At 51.1% G+C, this 20788-nt stretch overlaps 1 protein-coding gene across 1 annotated transcript in view; it reads right to left on the reverse strand.

The window, feature by feature from the left end:
* Positions 1-158: 158 nt before the first annotated feature.
* Positions 159-20788, reverse strand: part of KIAA0895L (KIAA0895 like) — a 46248-nt gene continuing 25618 nt past the window's right edge. Inside the window, exons 4-7 of the mRNA XM_039503976.1 lie at positions 13636-13768; positions 11201-11506; positions 7979-8076; positions 159-1310 (exon numbers count right to left, since the gene is read on the reverse strand). Of these exons, the coding sequence (XP_039359910.1) occupies positions 1146-1310; positions 7979-8076; positions 11201-11506; positions 13636-13768 (702 nt within the window). The 3' untranslated portion in view covers positions 159-1145. The remainder of the gene's footprint in view (positions 1311-7978; positions 8077-11200; positions 11507-13635; positions 13769-20788) is intronic.

A 20788-nucleotide genomic window follows, 5' to 3' on the forward strand; every position in this document is an offset into this window, starting at 1 on the left:
TCACTGACTGGGCTGGGACCATTCACAATAGTCCCCCAGCACTGCCAGAAAGCTGGTGCTCAGATTTCAAGTTCTTGGGTGACACCGTCCCCCGTTTCTTCGCTAGTCCCCCAGTGAGGCCTCCAGCATCACTGACACTTCCCATGTAAACACGAGTGGAAAAAAAATCTTTATTGGGGGGATTAAAATCCTCCTTACAGTTGAGGAATGGAAGGGCAAAGGCATTTTTACAGGCAATGTCTGGGTGGGAAGCAAATAAGCAGTTGACTGAGTTCTGGTGCTGACCAGAGCACCTGCTGATGAGGAAATACTGCGCTGTCAGAAGCTTTTCATGGCATGCAGCCTAAATTTGATTTCTTTAATAATATCCAGTCCCCTCTCCCCAGCTAGAGAAGTCACTCCTAGCTGTATGGTTTCCCCTCTGCCCAGGTACTACAGCGCTGAGCACAGGACAAGAAGTGATATAGACGAAAACAGCCCTGGTGCTCCTTCACCCTCTCCTGGAGTGCAGCACTCGTCCAGCTCTGCTCCTCCAACACCTCACACCCTTCCACCTTCCCTGACCAATCTACCGCTCCCTCCTAGGGTTTTAATCTATGATCTGCAGACTTCACAGTCCTCTCAGTGATTCCTATAGAACATTTCTGATCTCCACCTTGGATTTGTTTAACTATCTTCCATCATCCTTCCTTCCCCCAGTGTAGCGCCCTCTCCCTGCAACAGCATTTAAAACCCCCACCCCCAAAGCACCTGTGGTGCTAGTTCCCTCCCGTGGCATTGCATGCATCTTAGCCATCGTCCCCTCCCCCCACCCTCACCGCCGCATTCCATACTGCTAAGCCATGGCCTGCTGCAGGAATCCACACCCGACCAGCTCTCCCTTGGCAGGACCCGATGCTGAATGGCTGGGAGGAAGCTCTGAAATGGCAGCCTCCTCCCGGTGAGGACTGACCTGCCGAACAGTCACAAAATGAATAATACACACACAGACCCCTGGGCACCCTAAATGCTTTGGACGGCTGCAATCAGACACGTACACAAGACAACTCCCTTTTGTGCCTAAGGCTTCCTGTCTGCAAGGCAGTGTGGCCTGGGAAGTGGGACACTGCCACAGGGGCAGGCAGGTCAGGGCCCTGCAGACCTGGTCAGTCCGGCAGCAGCTGCTCAAGCTCCTCCTCGTTCAGTCTGTTGGTGGCGATGATGTGGTCAAGCTGCTGCCTGTACCGTTCCATGTCCTGCATGAAGTGGGGGATTCGCGCCTTCTCCAGAACCCCAAATTTCTTCAGCTGATTCACATCTTCATAGGAGACCTGGTGGAAAGAAAACACATGTTTCAGGCCATCCATCCAAGGAGATCGCTGCACACACGCAGCCCTGCATGCGTTCTGATTCACTCACCTCCTGCTATAGCATCTGGGGGAGGGCTGCTAACTGTTAGCTACACTAGCCCGGGCCTTACTGAGAGGCCCCACATGGTAGCAAGAATGGATGGGACGTTCCCAGGAATTCCAGGCACCGGAGCTACATGGTCACTCTCTGGCCAGGAGGGCTGGGTGGCTGTGAACCACCGGCTCCAGACTCTAGGGTCAGGGGTGACATGGAGGGGTCATGGAGAGGCTTCCAACAGCTACTCTTGTTTCTCACTGCAGTGCACGAGACCTAACGAGCTGTGCAGCTATTGGAGCCTGGCAGGTCAGTTTCCCCTTTGGAGCAGAAATGGCTGATCTGGAGGCACGTGACACAGAACACAGGCAACCCCCTCTGGCAGGCCCAACAAACAGCAGCTCCTGTGTCCTGACAGGAACTTTGCTTCAGCCCTTGAGCTTGCACCTGCTGGGGCTGCAGCGAGGGCAAGGTACAGGGTGGGACGGCACAGCCTTGCTCAGCCATAGAACAAACAGACGTCAGCACGCCCCTATCACTGTGCCAGGGACCAGAGCACCGACCCTAGGCCTCCATCAGCCATGCAGTGAGAAACGGGGGTCAGGCCAGAGCTTCAGAACTACACATCAGCCTCCGGAGGCCCAGGCCAAGCCAAGCCAAAGGCGGCCCGACAGAGTCTCTCGGGTGTAGTGACTGGCTTGGGAGAGTCCCCAGATAGGCTGGGTAATGTGCTGCGTTTTGTCACCTCACACCGCTGGTTCCTCAGCTTTGTGATCAGGAAAAACGCAGGCCCAGGGTAGCACGTGACACCTGTGTCTAAAAGCTCGTCTGTGCGGTAGCGATACGGGAGCGGGACATGACCGGTTCCAGCGGGCGAGAACCGATGCTCACACGGCCAGGCTTGAGCCATCAGAATTAGCCTGGGGCGAGCCTGTCTGAGTCTGCTCAAATCAGCACCATACGAGGGGGGGGCACAGGTGCCAACTTCCCCTCTTTTCCGTGGGTGCCCGCCCCTCCCCCAACCCCACTCTGCCCCTTCCATGAGGCCCCGCCTCTTCCCCATTCCAATCCCTTCCCCAAATCCCTGCCCTGGCCCTGCCTCCTCCCCCTCCCTCCCTGTTTGGCAGCTGCCGGTGGAAGGTAGGCTGAGGAGCAGGGACAAGGCATGCTTGGGGGGGAAATTGGGGGGAGGGGTGCTTGGCTGCTGGTGGGTGCAGAGTACCCACTAATTTTAACCTGTGGGTGCTCCAGCCCCGGAGCACCCATGGAGTTGGTGCCTATGGGGGCAGGGGAGGGAGAAAGCATAGCGACGTTTCCCCTTCCAGGGGAGTAGAAAGGTGTGTGACAAAGCACCCGGGCTGCAACCTGCTCTGGAACAGAACTGCTGATACTTCCTGATTGGCGGGTGGTGAACAGGTCTATTGTTGCCATTACCCACATCCAGAAAACGGCCTCTGCGATGGTGAGTCCGAGGGACCGTTTGTGATCACTGCTGAGATGGTTCACTAGACATTTCTGAGAGCTGGGAGGGGGGGATGCTTTGAGCACTAGTCCATTATTGATGCAGAAAGTCCCCAGGTTCATTGGACTGGCACCTCTCTGCTTGTTTAACCAGACCATCGCAGCAGTGCTCTCCATGGACACTTGCACAGAGTGACCTTCGGTGTGAGGCAGATACGCTTGACGGGCCGGGTGACCAGCTGAACTCTCTCAAACACTGATGTGGAGACAGAGATCCTGAGCCTGAAAGTCCTCCCTGGCCAATAGATGAAGCATCTGTGACTAGGGACACTGAGGGGAGGGTTGGGGAAAAGGGAACCCGTTGTGTACACTGGCAAGGTCCATCCACCAGTCCAGGGATGTACACGAGTCAGCACGTCCTGTGGATGCCGAGTGGGACAGCAGGCAGACGTCAACCCCCTCTGCAGGACTCTGCGGAGGAGTCTGGCACGCTGAGCCACGTACGTGCAAGCTGCCACATGAGCGAGCAGTCTCAGGGAACCCCTCCCTGTCATACGAGCATATGCTCTGCAGTCTTTGTACGAGACCGATACTGCCTGAAACCTGGCCTGAGGTACGGAGGGGCTCGGTGTGATCTGCTCAAGAGACACTCCTGTGAATTCAACTCCCTGTACAGGGGGAAGAGAGTTACCTACTGAGACCCACTGGCGCCTGCCAGGAAAGGGGTCACTGTCCTTTACAAGCAATGCCTGGCTCAGACCTGACAAACTCACTGTGCCTAATACACTGCCTCCAAGGTATTTATCCATGAAGGGCGGGCAGCTTGTGAGGTCTCTGCTGAAAGCTTGTAACTTACCGATCCTCAATCACTGCAAGATGTGTGCACGGGTTATTTTTAAGGGATAATGCAACTAGATTGAAAATTAGGCCCTTACGGGTCTTGAGGAAAGCCCATTAAAGTGGGAAGTGATTGCCACCCCCCTCGCTGGCTAGCCAATTACATACCGTAGAGTGCTCTTGTCCACCACTGCAGCAGCCCAAACGGTCAGTGGCAAACCATCAACGATAACCCATAAGTCCACTGAAGTGAGATAGGCTGCTAAGGCAGCGAGGAGACGCCCTCCGCAGAAAGGCAAAGGACTGATTCAGTGTCTCACAGGGTGGAGAGAGACATGCTGCAGCCTCCCGCCACCGAGAAAGAACCTGGGTGAGGGGTGATGATGCAAGGAAGATGCTGTCCTAGCTCCTGGGGACTAGGACAGGAGAGAATCTACTTGATTGGCTAGGAAAGGTAACGAGTACTAAGTGTCAGCCCTAGGTTGTGTTCTATGGTTGTTTTATGTCACCATTTGTTTCCATCACTCAGACTTGTTTCCATTCTCTCAAATTTCTTTTTCATAGAAATTCAGGACAGGAAGGGACCTGGATAGGGCGTCTAGTCCAGTCCCCTGCACTGAGGCAGGACTAAGTATTATCTAGGCATCCCTGGCAGGTGTTTGGCAAACCTGTTCTTAAAAACCTCCGACAACAGAGATTCTACAACCTCCCTAGGCTATCTGCGCCAGTGCTCGGCTACCCTTCAGTTAGGAAGTATTTCCTAATGTCCAACCTAAATCTCCCTTACCGCAGTTTAAGTCCATTACTTTTTGTCCTGTCCTCAGTGGTTAAGGAGAACAATTTTTCACCCCCCGCTTTATAACAACCTTTTATGTACTTGAAGACTGTTGTTATGTCCCTCCCCTCCCCACCAGGCTTCTCTTCTCCAGACTAAACAAACCCAATTTTTTCAGTCTTTCCTCACAGGTCATGTTTTCTAGACCATCATTTTTGTGGCTCTTCTCTGGACTTTCTCCAGTTGGTCCACATCTTTCCCAAAGTGTAGTGCCCAGATGTGGACACAATACTCCACTTGAAGCCTTACCAGTGTAGAGTGGAAGAATTACTTTTTGTGTCTTGCTTAACAACACTCATAGAATCAAGGAATATCAGGGTTGGAAGAGACCTCGGGAGGTATCTAGTCCAACCCCCTGCTCAAAGCAGGACCAAACCCAACTAAATCATCCCAGCCAGGGCTTTGTCAAGCCAGGCCTTAAAAACCTCTAAGGAAGAAGATTACACCACCTCCCTAGGTAACCCATTCCAGTGCTTCACCACCTGCCTAGTGAAATAGTGTTTCCTAATATCCAACCTAGACCTCCCCCACTGCAGCTTGAGACCATTGCTCCTTGGTCTGTCATCTGCCACCACTGAGAACAGCCGAGCTCCATCCTCTTTGGAACCCCACTTCAGATAGTTGAAGGCTGCTATCAAATCCCCCCCTCACTCTTCTCTTCTGCAGACCTAATAAGCCCAGTTCCCTCAGCCTCTTCTCGTAAGTCATGTGCCCCAGCCCCCTAATAATTTTTGTTGCCCTCTGCTGGACTCTCTCCAATTTGTCCACATCCTTTCTGTAGTGGGGGGACCAAAACTGGACGCAATACTCCAGATGTGGCCTCACCAGTGCCAAATAGAGGGGAATAATCACTTCCCTCGATCTGCTGGCAATGCTCCTACTAATACAGCCCAATATGCCGTTGTCTTTCTTGGCAACAAGGGCACACTGCTGACTCATATCCAGCTTCTCGTCTAGTGTAATCCCCAGGTCCTTTTCTGCAGAACTGCTGCTTTGCCAGTCAGTCCCCAGCCTGTAGCAGTGCATGGGATTCTTCCGTCCTAAGTGAAGGACTCTGCACTTGTCCTTGTTGAACCTCATCTTTTGGCCCAATCCTCCAATTTGTCTAGGTCACTCTGGACCCTATCCCTACCCTCCAGTATATCTACCACTCCTCCCAGCTTAGTGTCGTCTGTGAACTTGCTGGGGGTGCAATCTATCCCATCATCCAGATCATTAATAAAGATGTTGAACAAAACCAGCCCCAGGACTGACCCCTGGGGCATTCCTCTTGCTACTGGCTGCCAACTAGACATCGAGCCGTTGATCACTACCCGTTGAGCCTGACGATCTAGCCAGCTTTCTATCCACCTTATAGTCCATTCATTCAGCCCATACTTCTTTAACTTGCTGGCAAGAATACTGTGGGAGACCGTATCAAAAGCTTTGCTAAAGTCAAGATATATCACATCTACTGCTTTCCGCATATCCACAGAGTCAGTTATCTCATCATAGAAGGCAATCAGGTTGGTCAGGCATGACCATAGGCGGCAGGTTATACAAATGTGTGGTGCTCGGGCTCCAGGAATATTCAGGGCTGGGGGCCCTGCTCCAGCAATATTTGGAGCTGGGTCTCTTCCCTGGCCCTGCCTGGATCGGGCCCCGGACCCCGTGGGTCTCCCCGCCCCACCCCGCCACGCCACGTCCCTGCCTGGAGCAGGTCCCAGCCCCCGCCTTCCACCCCTCCCCCTGTGTGTCCGCCTCCCCCTCCCCCCCCACCCCCCCGCCGCGCTGTGTCCCTGCCTGACAAAAAGCAGTGGCTGCCTCTCCCCTGCGGCTCCTGGCAGAACTGCTGTCTGCTGCCCCAGGGTCCTAGTGCCTGCCCTCCACTAATGGCAAGGCAGGCTGCCCTTACCCTGCCCTTCTGCCCTAGCCCTGAGCCTCTCCAACGCCCCAAACCCTCATCCCCAGCCAGAGCCCTCATCCCCCCGCACCCTAATCCTCAGCCCCAGCCCTGAGCCCCCCCCGCAGCATGAACCCCTCTCATCCTCAGCCCCACAGCCCTCACCCCACACCCCAACCCTCTGCCCTGAGCCCCTCCTGCATCATGAACCCCTCATCCCCAGCCCCACAGCCCTCACCCCTGCACCCCCTCCTATCCCCAAACTCCCTCCCAGAGGGTGCATCCCCTCCCCCTTCCCACACACCCTTTCCCACCCCCAAACTCCTTCCCAGAGCCTGCACCCCTCACCCCTTCCTATGCCCCCACCCCAGCCCAGAGCCTGCACCCAAACTCCCTCCCAAAGCCTGCACCCCTCACTCCGTCCTGCACACCCACCCCCTGCCCCAGCCCGGAGCCTGCACCCATCATCCAAACTCCATCCCAAAGCCTGCACCCCTCCTGCACCCTAATCCCCAGCCCAGGATCTGCACCCCAAACCTCCCCCCCCAAGCTCCCTCCCAGAGCCTTAGGCAGGTGGGGGCGGAGTTTGGGGGGGCGGAGTTGGGCGGCGGGTTCTGGGCACCACCAAAATTTCTACAAACTTGCCACCCATGGGCATGACTTGCCCTTGGTGACTCCATGTTGACTGTTCCTGATCACCTTCCTCTCCTCCAAGTGCTTCAAAATGGATTCCTTGAGGACCTGCTCCATGATTTTGCCAGGGACTGAAGTGAGGCTGACTGGTCCGTAGTTCCCTGGGTTCTCTTTCTTTCCTGGGGCACTATATTTGCCTTTTTCCAATCGTCCGGGACCTCCCCCCCATTGCCATGAGTTTTCAAAGATAATGGCCAATGGCTCTGCAATCATGTCAGCCAACTCCCTCAGCACCCTTGGGTGCGTTAGATCTGGACCCATGGACTTGTGCATGTCCAGCTTTTCTAAATAGTCCTTAACCTGTTCTTTCACCAGTGAGGGCTGCTCACCTCCTCCCCATGCTGTGTTGCCCGGTGCAGCAGTCTGGGAGCTGCTCTTGTCTGTGAAGACTGAGGCAAAAAAAGCATTGAGTACTTCAGCTTTTTCCTCATCATGTGTCACTAGGTGCCTCCCTCCCCTCAGTAAGGGTCCCACACTTTCCCATACCACCTTCTTGTTGCTAACATACCTGTAGAAACCCTTCTTGTTACCCTTCACATCCCTTGCTAGCTGCAGCTCCAATTGTGCCTTGGCTTTCCTGAGTACATCCCTTTCCCCAGTAATTTCCTCTTCAGTATTTGTGCTAAATTCCATTATTTAAGAAGAGGGTTAATGACCAAAGCTGGGTTTTTCATGTTAATCTCCTGAGTATTTACATTAATCAAATAGCAAAGTTTACGATTACGTCCCTGAGACCAAGGGGAAGAACCCTGGTTATTGCACTGGCTGGGGGTGTAAAAACACCACATAAATAATCCATAAACTGTGGCCCATCCTGCAGCAGAACCGTTCCCATGTACTGATTTCACACCAGGAAACGGGTTCTGTCCATCACTCCAGGCTGTTACCTTGCCCAGAGCTGCCAGCAACCGGAAGTCAATAGTCTGCCGATGCCTCAGGATGCGGAGAATTCCATCCAGATACACTTGATCCTTACTGAAACAGCCTGGAAGAGAGCAAGGAGGAGAAATGGGAGCCCAGCCACCTCCCAACATGCTGGCTGCTGTGGACCTAATTTTCCTCCCACCCTGGTGCAAATCAACAGCATTTCAACGGACGTCAGCTGGGGGGTGTCTGTACTTGGAGCGAGGGATGCAGTGCCCAGCTCACACAGACATGCCGTGCTGGCTCTCATCAGCTACAAGGATCATAGTGTAGCTGCAGGAGCATGGCAGTGGCACAGGCTGGCCACCCCAAGTACAAACCCGCCCAGGCCCCCTGGGTACGTACATGGGGCAGCCAGTGCTCCTGCGGCTACACTCCTGCTTGTAATGTGCTGGCTCGATAAGCACTACCGTGAATACGTCTCCACACGCTCAGCACTGCAGCCCTAGCTCCAAGTGTAGACATCCCTTAGCGTTAGACTAGGAAAGAGCTGGTGTAAGTGAGGTCAGAAGCAAGTCCAGTGGGCTGGGGTCAGTACTAGGACCAGCCGTCTCCAATATATTTATTACTGACCTGGAAAAGGGGGTGAAGAGTGAGGAGATGAAATCTGCTTAGGAGAAAATTAAAGCTCTCGCTGAAAACTAGAAGGGGTTTCCTGGGCCTGCTTGCAGGTTAAGGGGCTCTGAGAGAAGCTGTATGACCTGGTTTCTTCAGACCAGTGGTTCTCAACTTGTGGTCCAGAGACCCCTAGGGGTTCACAGACTATGGCTAAGATCTCCAAAGGGGTCTGCACCTCCATTTGAAATCTTTAGGGGGTCTACAAATGAAAAAAGTTTGAAAACCACTGTTCTAGACTCTCCTTTATACTCCAGCTCAGCAGGTTTCTGTGGACAACACAAGCTTAAGGATGGTAAATGTCATTTTTCCCACCAACGTTAGGAAAACAGCCCTCTGTTTATCTGTATCCTCTACAGCATACGCGTAAAAATACTGCTCAAGTCTCTGAATGTATGTTGCAAAATCTTCCTTTTTTCCCCCCATTAAATTGGAAACACTCCAGACTGCAGTAGGTAGCCATTTTATCTCTACTCTTCATCGTCCTCTTTTATTTTTCTTTCCTAAAGAAGCTGTCCCAGCGTTCTGTGTTACGTTCCCGGCGCGCGCACACACACACACACACACACAATACTCTTTCTGCAGGCTGCCATGTAGTGCTAGGTCATTTCTTAGACTATGTCTACACTTCGAGCTGGGGTGCAGCTTGAGGAGAGACAGGGTGCTAAAACCAGAGCGTAGCTGTGGCAGTGCAAGCTGCAGGACGGACCAGCCACCCCTAAGTATGTACCTGTCTGAAAGTCTGGCACATACTCAGCATGCCTAGCTCATGGCTACACTTGATTTTTAGTGAGCTAGCTGGGTGAGAGCTGCCTCAAGCTGGGAATCACACCCCTAGCTGCACGTGTAGATGTACCCATAGAGTCCAGATCCCAAACCCAAAACAACCAAAAAAAAATGCAGAGAGAGACAAAGCAGGCTGCTCCCTAAGACAGAGAGAGGCCTAACTCATCCCACTTTGCTCTAGGCTGGCTTTCCACAGACTGACTGTTGCTATGCCCAGATCACACACTTCCCTACCGAGCCCCCTAGCCTGCAAGCAGGAGCAGGAAACCCATTATAATTTAAAGTGGTAGTGCTGGTAATGGTAACATAGTTTTCAATACCCCACAAGTGACGCACTAGTAGAGGACTCTAATGTAGCAAATAAAGTCAGAACAAAATCCAAGGACTGGACATTGAAACTAGATGAGGGTAATTAAGTGCAGGGAGGGATGGCTCAGTGGTTTGAGCATTGGCCTGCTAAACCCAGGGTTGTGAGTTCAATCCTTGAGGGGGCCATTTAGGGATCTGGGGCAAAAATCTGTCTGGGGATTGGTCCCCCTTTGAGCAGGGGGTGGGACTAGATGACCTCCTGAGGTCCCCCCCCCAACCCTGATATTCTATGATTAACCATTGAAAAAACTGACAGAGAGGTGTGGTGGATTCAACGTCTCCTGGAGTCTTTAAACAACGACAGGAGCAGCTGCTCAAAAGTATTCCAGTGCCTAGCTCCCAGTGAAACCAATGGGAGTCAAGCGTCTAAGTCCCTCTGAGTGATGGGGCTGCCGCAGGGATCCCTGGTGACATTCTCCAGCTGTGTACGCAGGAGGGATGGTCACAGTGACCCCTCCTGGCCCTAAAATCTATGAAAAGCATGAGCAGCGGCAGCGCTCTTTGTAATCTCGGTATCTCGATGACCCTCTACAAGGGCTCTGAGTGTTAAGTGTAAGTATCTGTCTGACAAACACACAGGCTGGTTCCCCCAGCTGTGACGCATGGGAGCTGTTACTATCACCCAAGTTCAGGGCTCCGGCTACCGCAGCGCTGCCTTGGACTCTGCGTAACACTTCCTGAAAAGCCCTGGACAGACCCAACTCTGCAAGAGCTACAGCAAAAAGTGAGGCTGAGGTGCCGGCGTGGGGGCGTCAGAGGAGTTATGCATAGAGACTCCATATCCTACAGTCCATCTCGTCAGTTTCACTGTTGCCCCTCTGCAGGCAGCCAGTTTCTCTTCTGGCTCAGGTGGGTCTCTCACAGCCAAATGACAGGGGCAGAACGGCTGGGCTAGGATCTGAGGCTACTTTTTTAACTCATTTTTGCAGAGGACTTAAAGGGATAGTGTCACCTTCAAAGCTAGTCAGAGCGACACAAGAAAGGCAGAACTCTTCAGGGCAGACCCTCTCCTCCCCTCCCCCCCCCGCCCCCGCCAGGGTGCCCCCTTCCCCAGCCACGTGAGCTCAGCTTAGAAAGGAGCTGCTGGCAGGGGCCACCACGGATGCCACAGCCAGAGCAGGGCCCAGCTGTGACACGACGGCCTTGTACTGTTCTCATGCTGGAGCCTGTGCTGATCGGTGTCTGCACCATCCCCCTCCTGCCACCTGCCCTCCATGCTGACCCTCCCTTTCCTGCCAATCCCCAGCTAAAACAGCAACCCCCCAGCCCTGCACAGCCACAGCAAGAGACCCACTGTGCTCTGATGAGGAACAGAGACTCACCCCGGGCAGTAGCAGAGCTGGGAACAGACCCCAGCCTCCCAGCCCAGTCACCAAGTCCCATTCCCACCCACGGCAGTGGAGCCATCTGCCCACCTGGCTGCGAGGTGTCCGTCTGGCCTCGTTTTGCCCGCACGCAGTACTCCCAGCGGACGCGGGCGTCCTGCACGTACTGCTCCAAGTGCTGGAAGAGCGCGCTGAAGGACATGTGAGTGGCCTGGTGGACGGTGTAGTAGAGCAGTGCTGCCCGCCACAGAAAGGGCTGCTTACGGAAGAGGACACTGTGCAGACTAGCCAGGCCTTCTTCTGTGGGGTTAGCAGGCTTCAGGCCGTACCGCTTACGGCCCTCCAGGCTGTGCCAAGGCTGGCGGGCGTTATTCACCCCACGGATGTAGTGAGTGCCTAGAGAAGACAAGGGAGAGAAATCAGTCAGCTACAACCCGTGTCTCGCGCACCCCGTGCAAAGCTCCCGGGCAATGGGGCTGGGAAATCAGGCGCATTGGGGGGAAATCGTTCCCCACGTTGATAAGGGACATGGCGAACTCCCCCTACCCCACAGCTGCTCTTTCAGCAGATAAAAGTCTAAGAAAAGCTGGTCTCTCTCACCAACAGAAATTGGTCCAAGAGAAGGTTTTACCTCCCCCACCTTGTCTCTCTGACAAAACCGCTGCCATTTGATCTTCTCCCTCAGAGCTAAGGGGCACAGCAGTCACTAGCTGGTGGCAGGAGGCTGGAACAATACTCAATTAATCCTTTGATATCTAAACTGTCCCCCAGGGCCAGATGGCCTCACTGCTGAGATTAACAAACTTTTACAAAATCTAGGCTCCATGGTTCAATAACTAGACATGAACAACCCTCCCTCAGGCCTCTCTCTAGAGCAGTGCTTCTCAACCAGGGATCCGGGGCCCGCTGCGGGGGCAGTGAGCAGGTTCCAGGGGCTCCGCCAAGCAGGGCCAGTGTTAGACGTGCTGGGGCCCAGGGCAGAAAGCTGAAGAACCACTGTGCAGGGCTGAAGCCCGGTGCACTGAGCCCTGCTACCTGGGGCTGAGCTCAGCAGGGCCCCCTGTGGTTTGGGGCACCGGGCAATTACCCTGCGTACTCCCCTCTAACGCTGGCTCTGGCTTTTATACGGCATTGGTGGGCCACGGAGTTCTTATAGCATGTTGGGGGAGGCCTCAGACAGAAAAAGGTTGAGAACCCCTGCTCTAGAGCTCCCCCCACCACTTGCACTTGGGATGCCAAGGTGGCACTGGCACCCCTTCCAATGTGCGTCTTTCTCCCTGCCATCTCCCATCCTAGCCCTGAGAAAGCACCTTCTGGGAGGGGACACCTTTGTCTGGCCCCTTCTGGCTGAGAGCTCTGAATGGTCTTTCCATGGGCACTGAATGAGGCAGGGTCCTATGGAAAAAGTAGCATGTGATCCTGTATCCTAATGCATATGCACAAGGAGACCAAAGGGAGGTTGGAAGGGGAGCCCTAATTCTAGTGCTTCTGAAGGCTTGATTTTGCAACCCTGGTTTAATGAATCATAGAATATCAGGGTTGGAAGGGACCTCAGGAGGTATCTAGTCCAACCCCCTGCTCAAAGCAGGACCAATCCCCAGACAGATTTTTGCCCCAGATCCCTAAATGGCCCCCTCAAGGATTGAATTCATAACCCTGGGTTAAGCAGGCCCATGCTCAAACCACTGAGCCATCCCTCTCCTTGGGTGTAACTGTGTGTGACTATAGTGGTAGTGCTCCTACGCTGCACTAACACTGCCCTAGCACCATCCTGCCCTGTCCTAAGTCTGCACTAACACCTTTTCAACTCATTCCAGCACTCGCGTTAACCCTCCCTCACAGCAATGGGCATGGCCGAGGGTGCTTCGGCTCTTCCAGCCATCAGTGCCACGTGTTCATGCCACCGGGGGGGGGGGGCTCCTGCTCCCCAACAGATACGGCTTCGAAGAGGGCTCTGTACTTGCTGCCAAGGGGCAACTCCCCCTTGGGGATCACAGAAGAAGAAAGAGCCATTTTGCAATGAAAAAAATGTCCACTGTGAAAAATTCTGAGCAGTTTTTCTTGGCATCCTACCCCCGCCTGCTGCCCTAAACAACCCCCTCTGTGCCTCCCTCCATCGGCATTCTCCATGCAGTGCCGAGTCCTCAACCCACCGTTGTGCAGAGCCAGCTCCAAGGGGTCCTGGCACTGGATCCAGTCAGCCTCTGCAGCCCCTCACCACCTCTGGCTCTTCTCCTCCCTCCCTCCTATCGTCAATAGCTTTGAGAGGTTGAGGTGCTCCCAGTTCATGGTTTTATTTCCAGTGTGGTTACCCCAGAAGCCTATAGGGAAGGACGGCTGCCTCCTGGCTCTGTGACGTGATAGGCTCCAGCCTCCTTCTGCCCACCCCACCCCACAAAGGCCATGCAACATGCTGCTCCATTTTATTCCCTTTCAACAGCAGGAGCGTTAATTCCAGGCGAGTCCCCACGTGGCTCCACATCCCCGGCGCCCCGCATGGCCCATGCCTCCAGCCCGGCTCTGACCTATCTCGTGGCGCAGCATGCCCTCCAGCCAGTATTGCCGGGCTCCGGCCAGGTTGATCACCAGGGTGGGCCGGCTGTTCTCCACCATCATCACGGCTTGGGACAGGAGGTCCTCGGTCAGATGAACGACCACCTGGGGGCAGATGGAGAATAAGGGTCAGGATGATGGCATGGTCACAACTGGCAGCCCCATGCACACCTAGGTGATACTGTGCACTCCCAGGAGGACTATCAAAATTTAGGTGGGCCATTATAAGACAAAAGCTTTGTTAACTGCCCAGTCCACTCATGGAGCAGTACGTGCCGGCCTCGTCCATTGGCTTTGAATGCTGGGAGCAGGAAACAGAAATAGTTGATGGGGAGATTTTTCATCTCTTTGCTGTTTGAACTCTCACAGGGCAAGAGAAGCCAAACTGAAGCCAGAGATCCCCAGGGGCTACCTCCTGAGTCTGCCCTGAAAGACACTTGGAATTGACAGATCACTACAATTCTGTCACTCTCCGAATCTAGGTGATAACTCATTTCTGTGGGTTATTTGCTTTCTTTAACCTGTAAGTAACTCATTTCTTTTTCCTAGTTAATAAACCTTTAGATAGTTTATTACAGGATTGGGACAGGCCTTGTCTTTGGTGTCAGATCTAGGTAGCAATTTATCTGGGCTAAGGGATTGGTCTCTTGGAACTGGAAGCAGCCTGAATATGGTGTAATTTTGGGTGTAAGTGACCATTTATCACTAAGTTCAGTTTGTCTGGGTGGCAAAATAGACTGGAGAGTCTCACAGGACTGTCTGTGCTCCCATGGGAATACTGGTATGGTGATCCAGGAGTTCACGTTTGGTACTAGGTTGGTGAAATCTAATTATAGAACATACCACCAGTCTGGGGTGTCTGCCCTATTTTTGACAGTCTGCCCTGAGGTTGTGAGCCACTCCAGGCTGTGTGACAACTTCTTCTTGGAGCAGTTAGTCCTGGAGCCCATAAGGGGGAAGGGGGAGTTATTGATTTAGTCCTGAGTGGCACAGGATCTGGTCCAAGAGGTGAACATAGCTGGAACTGCTCAGTAATAACAACCAAAATGTAATTAAATGTAACAGTCTTGTAGGGAGGAAAATACCAAAGAAACCCATCACAGTAGCTTCAAAATGGGGGAATACACAAGAACGAAGAATCTAGTTAAATGGAAATTAAAAGGAACAGTCACAAGAGTGAAATCCTTGCAAGCTGCATGGAAACTTTTTAAAAACACACAATAGCAGCTCAAACTACACCTCTACCCCGATATAACACGACCCGATACAACACGAATTTGGCTATAACGCGGTAAAGCAGCGCTTCGGGGGGGGGCAGGGCTGTGCGTTCCGGCGGATCAAAACAAGTTCGCTATAACGCGGTGTGATTTTTTTGGCTCCCGAGGACAGCGTTCTATCGGGGTAGAGGTGTATATGTATAGCCCAAGTAAAAACAAAACAGTAACAGGGCCAAAAAATCTTCACCACTAAACAATAGAGTAAAAGAGGAGACAAAAAGACATCCTTTCAAAATTGCAAGTCAAATCTTACTGAGGAAAACAGAAAGGAACATAAACTGTGGAAAGTCGAGTGTAGGTAGAACTAGGCAGGCCAAAAACAGAATTTGAAGAGCAACTAGCAGAAGACACAAACACGAACACATTTTTAAAGTATACCAGAAGCAGAAAGCCTGCCAGGCAATCCATGGGGACACTGGATGACTGAGGTGCTAAAGGAGCACTCAGAGAAGACAAGGCCCTTGCAGAGAAGCTAAATGAATTCTTTATATCACTCTTCAGAGCAGAGGCTGTGAGGAAGATTCCCATAATTGAGCCAATCTTTTTAGGTGACAAATCTGAGGAACTGTTCCAGAAGCACCAATAGAGGAGGTTTGAGGAGAAATTAAACATTAATAAATCACCAGGACCAGATTAAACTAGCTAGAGACATAAAGAGTAACAAGAAAACATTCTACAAATACATTAGAAGCAAGAGGACGATCAAGGACAGGGTAGGCCCATTACTCAATGAGAGGGGAAAGACAATAACAGAAAACGTGGAAATGGCAGAAGAGTTAAATGACTTGTTTGTTTCAGTTTTTGCCAGAAAGGTTAGTAGCGATTGGACATCTAACATAGTGAATGCCAGTGAAAGTAAGGTAGGATCTGAGGCTAAATTAGGGAAAGAACAAGTTAAAAAAATTACTTAGACAAGTTAGATGTCTTCAAATCGGTAGGGCCTGATGAAATACATCCTTGAATACTCAAGGAGCTGACTCAGGAGATATCTGAGCCAGCCACCAATTATCTTCAAAAACTCATGGAAGGCAGGCAAGATTCCAGGGGACTGGAAGAGGGCAAATATAGTGTCAATCTATAAGAAGAGGAATAAGGACAACCCAGGGAATTACAGACCAGTCAGCTTAACTTCAGTCCGGAATGATAATGGAGCAGATAATCAAGCAATCAATTTGCAAATACCTAGAAGACAATAAGGTGATAAGTAACAGTCAGCATGGATTTGTCAGGAACAAATCACAGTCAAACCAAACTAATAGCTTTCTTTGACAGGTTGGCAAGTTTTATGGATGGAGGGGCGGCAGGGAAGAGCAGTAGAACTGGCCACCAGTTCTTACTCAAGCTTTGCCAGTGGGGCTTGAATTCACAGTGGAATTCTGAAAGCTGGCATGGATTCTGGTATCACTGCATGGAAACCCCGCATTATAGTCCCTCTGCTGAATTCTCTTTTTGAGCTGCTTCTAGCTTACATCATTCTTCACTGACAATAGTCAAATCACCTGCTAGGATTCTCTCTTTTAAGACCAAGTCTTTTGTCTTAATTTTGTGGTGAGGAAGAGAGCTGTACCCTGGTGGACTGCAGTCTAGGTCCAAGTACCCTGGAATTGGCTGCGTTACCTCAGGCAGCTCCCTTCCTCTCTCTGCTGTGCCTCAGTTTTCCACTCTGCAAATGGAGGGTGATGACAACTCTATAAAGTACTCTGGGAGTTGGTAATAGAGTTTGCTATGTGCCATAAGCAGAAAGTGTCATTCAGTCTTTGCAGCATCAGAAACAGAATCTCCACAAAGGAGATTCTGAGAATGGGATTTGGGTCTTTCTAATCTTTAACGGCAGAAGTACTTTTGTAGTTTTCAGGCGGTTTGTACCCGGTGGCACAGTGATAAGATGTTAGCTTCAGAACACATTTCTGTAATTCCGAAGCTGCTAAAACCATCCCAGTTTGGAGTCAAGAATTGTGACCAGTGATTCTGTGTCTGTGCTTAAAGCAGAATTTCTCTCCTACAGAAACTCCTGGAATTTCTTCACTCCAAACAGAACGCTGTGCTACATCTGAGCACATTTTTTAATCTGCTTGACTTGAGGTTCTGAAAGTGACTGGCTGGCCTTTTGGTCCCATCTGCCATTTGTGAGCAAACCCACTTCTCCCCACAGGTCAGGCTCCACCTGGACATCAAATTCTACTAGCACCTTCAAAGAAATGAGGCTATTGGTCTGCATCAAATGTCTTGTGACATTCTTCACCCTTATCCGTTCTGAACAACCACAGTGCAGGGTTTTGAGTTTGTGGGATTTTTACTGTAGACAGGACAGAAGAAGTTTTCCAGTTAATGAAGTAACCAGAGCTCACTAGGATCTCAGCGGTGACTTGTGACATTCTTAGTATCTCTGTTTTCTCTGGCAGAGGCCTCAGGGGCTAAGCTCTATGACCCACTAGTGAAAAAAACCCTTCTTTCCCAGAAACACAGACCCTTCAAACCACGGCGGAACAGGACTAGGTCTCTCAAATTAGCTGTCATTTACATCTGTAATAAGTATCTCATCCAGGCAGCCAGTAGAACTCTGTCACACTGGGTCCCTTCTGTGCGGAACCACAGCCAGAATGTTGGCTGCCTCATACGTCAGCCTCGTATAATGGCCAGTCCATGATTAGAATGCATTACATGATTGCTAGATTCTTGTTTGTGCGCCATCTGCTGGTGAACTTGAAAAAACCAAGTAGCCCATTCCTGCTCTCTCTGATAGGAGCAGCAGCATCGGCTCACCTGGCTTGGGGAACTTTTGTTCTAAGTCCAGCCAGAGGTTCCCAATTACCTTACAGTCCCCACAGCCAGAGACATGGCTAGCCTATACTGAAACACGCTCTCTGGTGCCGCCTGCCCCAAATATTCCATAGCTGACCGTCAGGGCCGGCTCCAGGCACCAGCTCAGCAAGCAGGTGCTTGAGGCGGCCGAAGGGAAGGGGCGGCACGTCGGGCTCTTCAGCGGCAGATCCCTCGGTCCCTCTGGGAGGGAAGGACCTGCCGCCGAATTGCCACTGAAGAAGAAAGCGGCGCGGTGGAGCTGCCGCTGATCGCGATCACAGCTTTCTCTCCCCCCCACCCCGCCGCTTTGGGTGGCAAAACCCCTGGAGCCGGCTCTGCTGACCAGGCACTTTGGCTCACCAGCTCCTGGGTCAGAACCTACACAGGTTAACTTTGGCCCAGTGGTCTCAGCCTCATCGAAAGGCCAGCACGGGGTGAACAGTGTGGCAGATCTAAGACGAACTTTCAAGGACATCAGATAGTGTATTTGCCTTTGCCTGATTTAAGCACAAGCCCCAGTGATGGACCTGTTACAATGAACATAGTAATACTGTTCACCTTATTATTCCTCCTTTACCTTCATTTCCCCACACACCTCCCACCTGCCATTTTCTTTACAGTCTCCACGTATGTGGAAATGACTTTTTGAGGCCTAACCCATGAACACGTGGGGTTGTTTCCTGTCCCAATGAACTATGCAGAGTGAGGGGGCAATATGGGAAGTGGCCCAAGTAGAGGATTTGGGTCTGTCCTTCCCAAGCAGCCATGTATGTACCAGTGCATGGCCCAACCTGACACAAGCAAAGAACTCCTCCTCCTCCAGTGCCCTCTGGCACTTGTGCCAGTGGCTACACCTAGAGGAAGGAAGTCCTCTGCTCATTCAGGTTTTGCTTCTGCTTTAATAGTTCTTATTCACTGTGCGTGTCACGGTCCCAAACCTACAGATTCCCCTGCAGTAACACGTCCCAGGTAGGGACTGCCGCCTTGAGACCCACTTTTATCCATCCTGTCTTCCGTCTCTCGTGGTCTCCCATTTAGGAGCAATAAGGGCTGAGACGTGCAGGCTGAGTTCCCTTTGGCCTTGCCTGTGATGAGGCACCCGCATGGCAGGACTTGCTCTTGGGGACTTAGGGAGGAACATACCCTTGTGGTACATTTATAACGATTGGTTTGGGGACCGAAGGAGATTTGTGGGGGATGCTCTGGGCTCTTGCTAATGTTTGTCTCTCCTATGCTCTTCTTTCTGGGGTCTGCAATGGAGGGGCTGCTCTCTGAAGCCTGCAGGCACATGGTATTTTAACACCTTCATAAAGGGCAAAGCAGTTTCTCAGGGAAAACGAGACTACCAAGTGTGACCCTAAGAGCCCCTCACTGCCAACTAGCAAAGGGTTCACTGTTCTGTAACAGCAACTCCTGACAGGCTGTGACCATGCTGCCTGTGGGAGCCAGCTGAGGTCACTCAATTAGGGTGAACTGCAAACAAAACGAGGCAGACAAACCCCAAATGCTGGTGGATATTCCAATACTTAAATTTACCAAGCCAGCACAGAACAGCTTCTACAGTACCTCACTGGTTACTCAGAAGTTCAAACTATGCAGTTCCCTTAAAGTGCCCAGCCTCAGGCCTCCATCCAGACACACGTCAGATATGATGATGATTCCTGAAAATCTTATCTCATCATATAAAATAAAAGATTCTTCCAATCCCAAAGGGTCAGCCACATACCCAGGTCCAATTATAACTTAGATCTTACCCAAAATACACGCCTAATGCCAATTCTTATTAACTAAGCCAAAATTTATTTAAAAAGAAAAGAGAGAGAGTGTTGGTTAAAAGATCAATATACAGACAGATTTGAATTCAATTCTTGAGGTTCAGATACATAGTAGAGATGAGTATGTAGTTGCCAAAAGGTCTTTTAGAAATAGTCCATAGGATATAGTCCAATGTCTCCTGTTCAGGGTGACTCCAGTCAATGACTGGGGATCTCAATCCTTATGGCTTAAGGTTTCCCCCTCTTGAAACCCAAAGCAGATCTGAGATGAAGAAGGACCATGTCACAGGGTTTTTATACATTTTCTGCAGCCTTTTGGCCTGAGAAAACAATAGGCTTAACTTCTCTTCTCCTAAACATTATGGCAATTAGCACAGGATAATTTATCCATTAAACAGTTCAGATACAGGTTACCACAACCTTCAAAGAGACATATAGACAATAATACTGTTTCACTTAAGTATCTTCCTAAATGTTAATATTCCCTTTTTGATCTTTGACTCAAAGCTATAGCAATAGACAAGACTTGTTTGCTTATATCACAAGACCTGAGCAAACTTCTAACTCTAACAATGCAGACTTGCATTTCAAAGCTCTATTCATTTACGTATCTTCCTAACCAGTTTCTAAAGTTTGGCCATGGGTCAGGTCAGTCTGTGAGATAACTAACTCTTTCTGGCCCTGTCACCTTTCAATGAGATATTATATTAAACTCATAACATCACACAGGCCTCACAACCTCACCACCCCTAGCACATGGCTGACATAGTATTTATCCATACAGGTGGGGTCGTCAATAAAAGCCAAGGTCACATTGGTCATTAACATGGTTGTGACATATATGTACAAATACCATGTACAATGTTTTGTGTGCGTGTGTGTATACCGAAAATATATTCCTAAGGAAGTCTGAATCAAGGGAGGATTGAGAAACAGGTTTCAGCCAGACAAAGGATATATGTTCACCTCTCTGCCTCGGGGCACATGTAAATGAAGCACTAAGCCCCTTTACCCTAGGGACAAAACAATGAATTTTGGGGGTTATAAGGAGAAGGCAAAAGGACACCTCTTTATCCTGCAGCCGAGGAAGGAATTGGACAGTGTGATCACATTCATGAAAACAGGATGCCAAGCTGCCCTGGTTGGGAGCACTGTGAAGGACATACAAGTGAGGTAAGGCTCCTTTTAGACAAGTGGTTAGGCTGTAAAAGTTAGGTTTGGTCTCTAGAAAGCGTGATGGGTTCTGTTTTATATATAACCTTTCTGTTTCC

The sequence above is a fragment of the Mauremys reevesii genome, linkage group 16 (genome assembly GCF_016161935.1).
Source record: "Mauremys reevesii isolate NIE-2019 linkage group 16, ASM1616193v1, whole genome shotgun sequence".
Classification (NCBI taxonomy): Eukaryota; Metazoa; Chordata; order Testudines; family Geoemydidae; genus Mauremys; species Mauremys reevesii.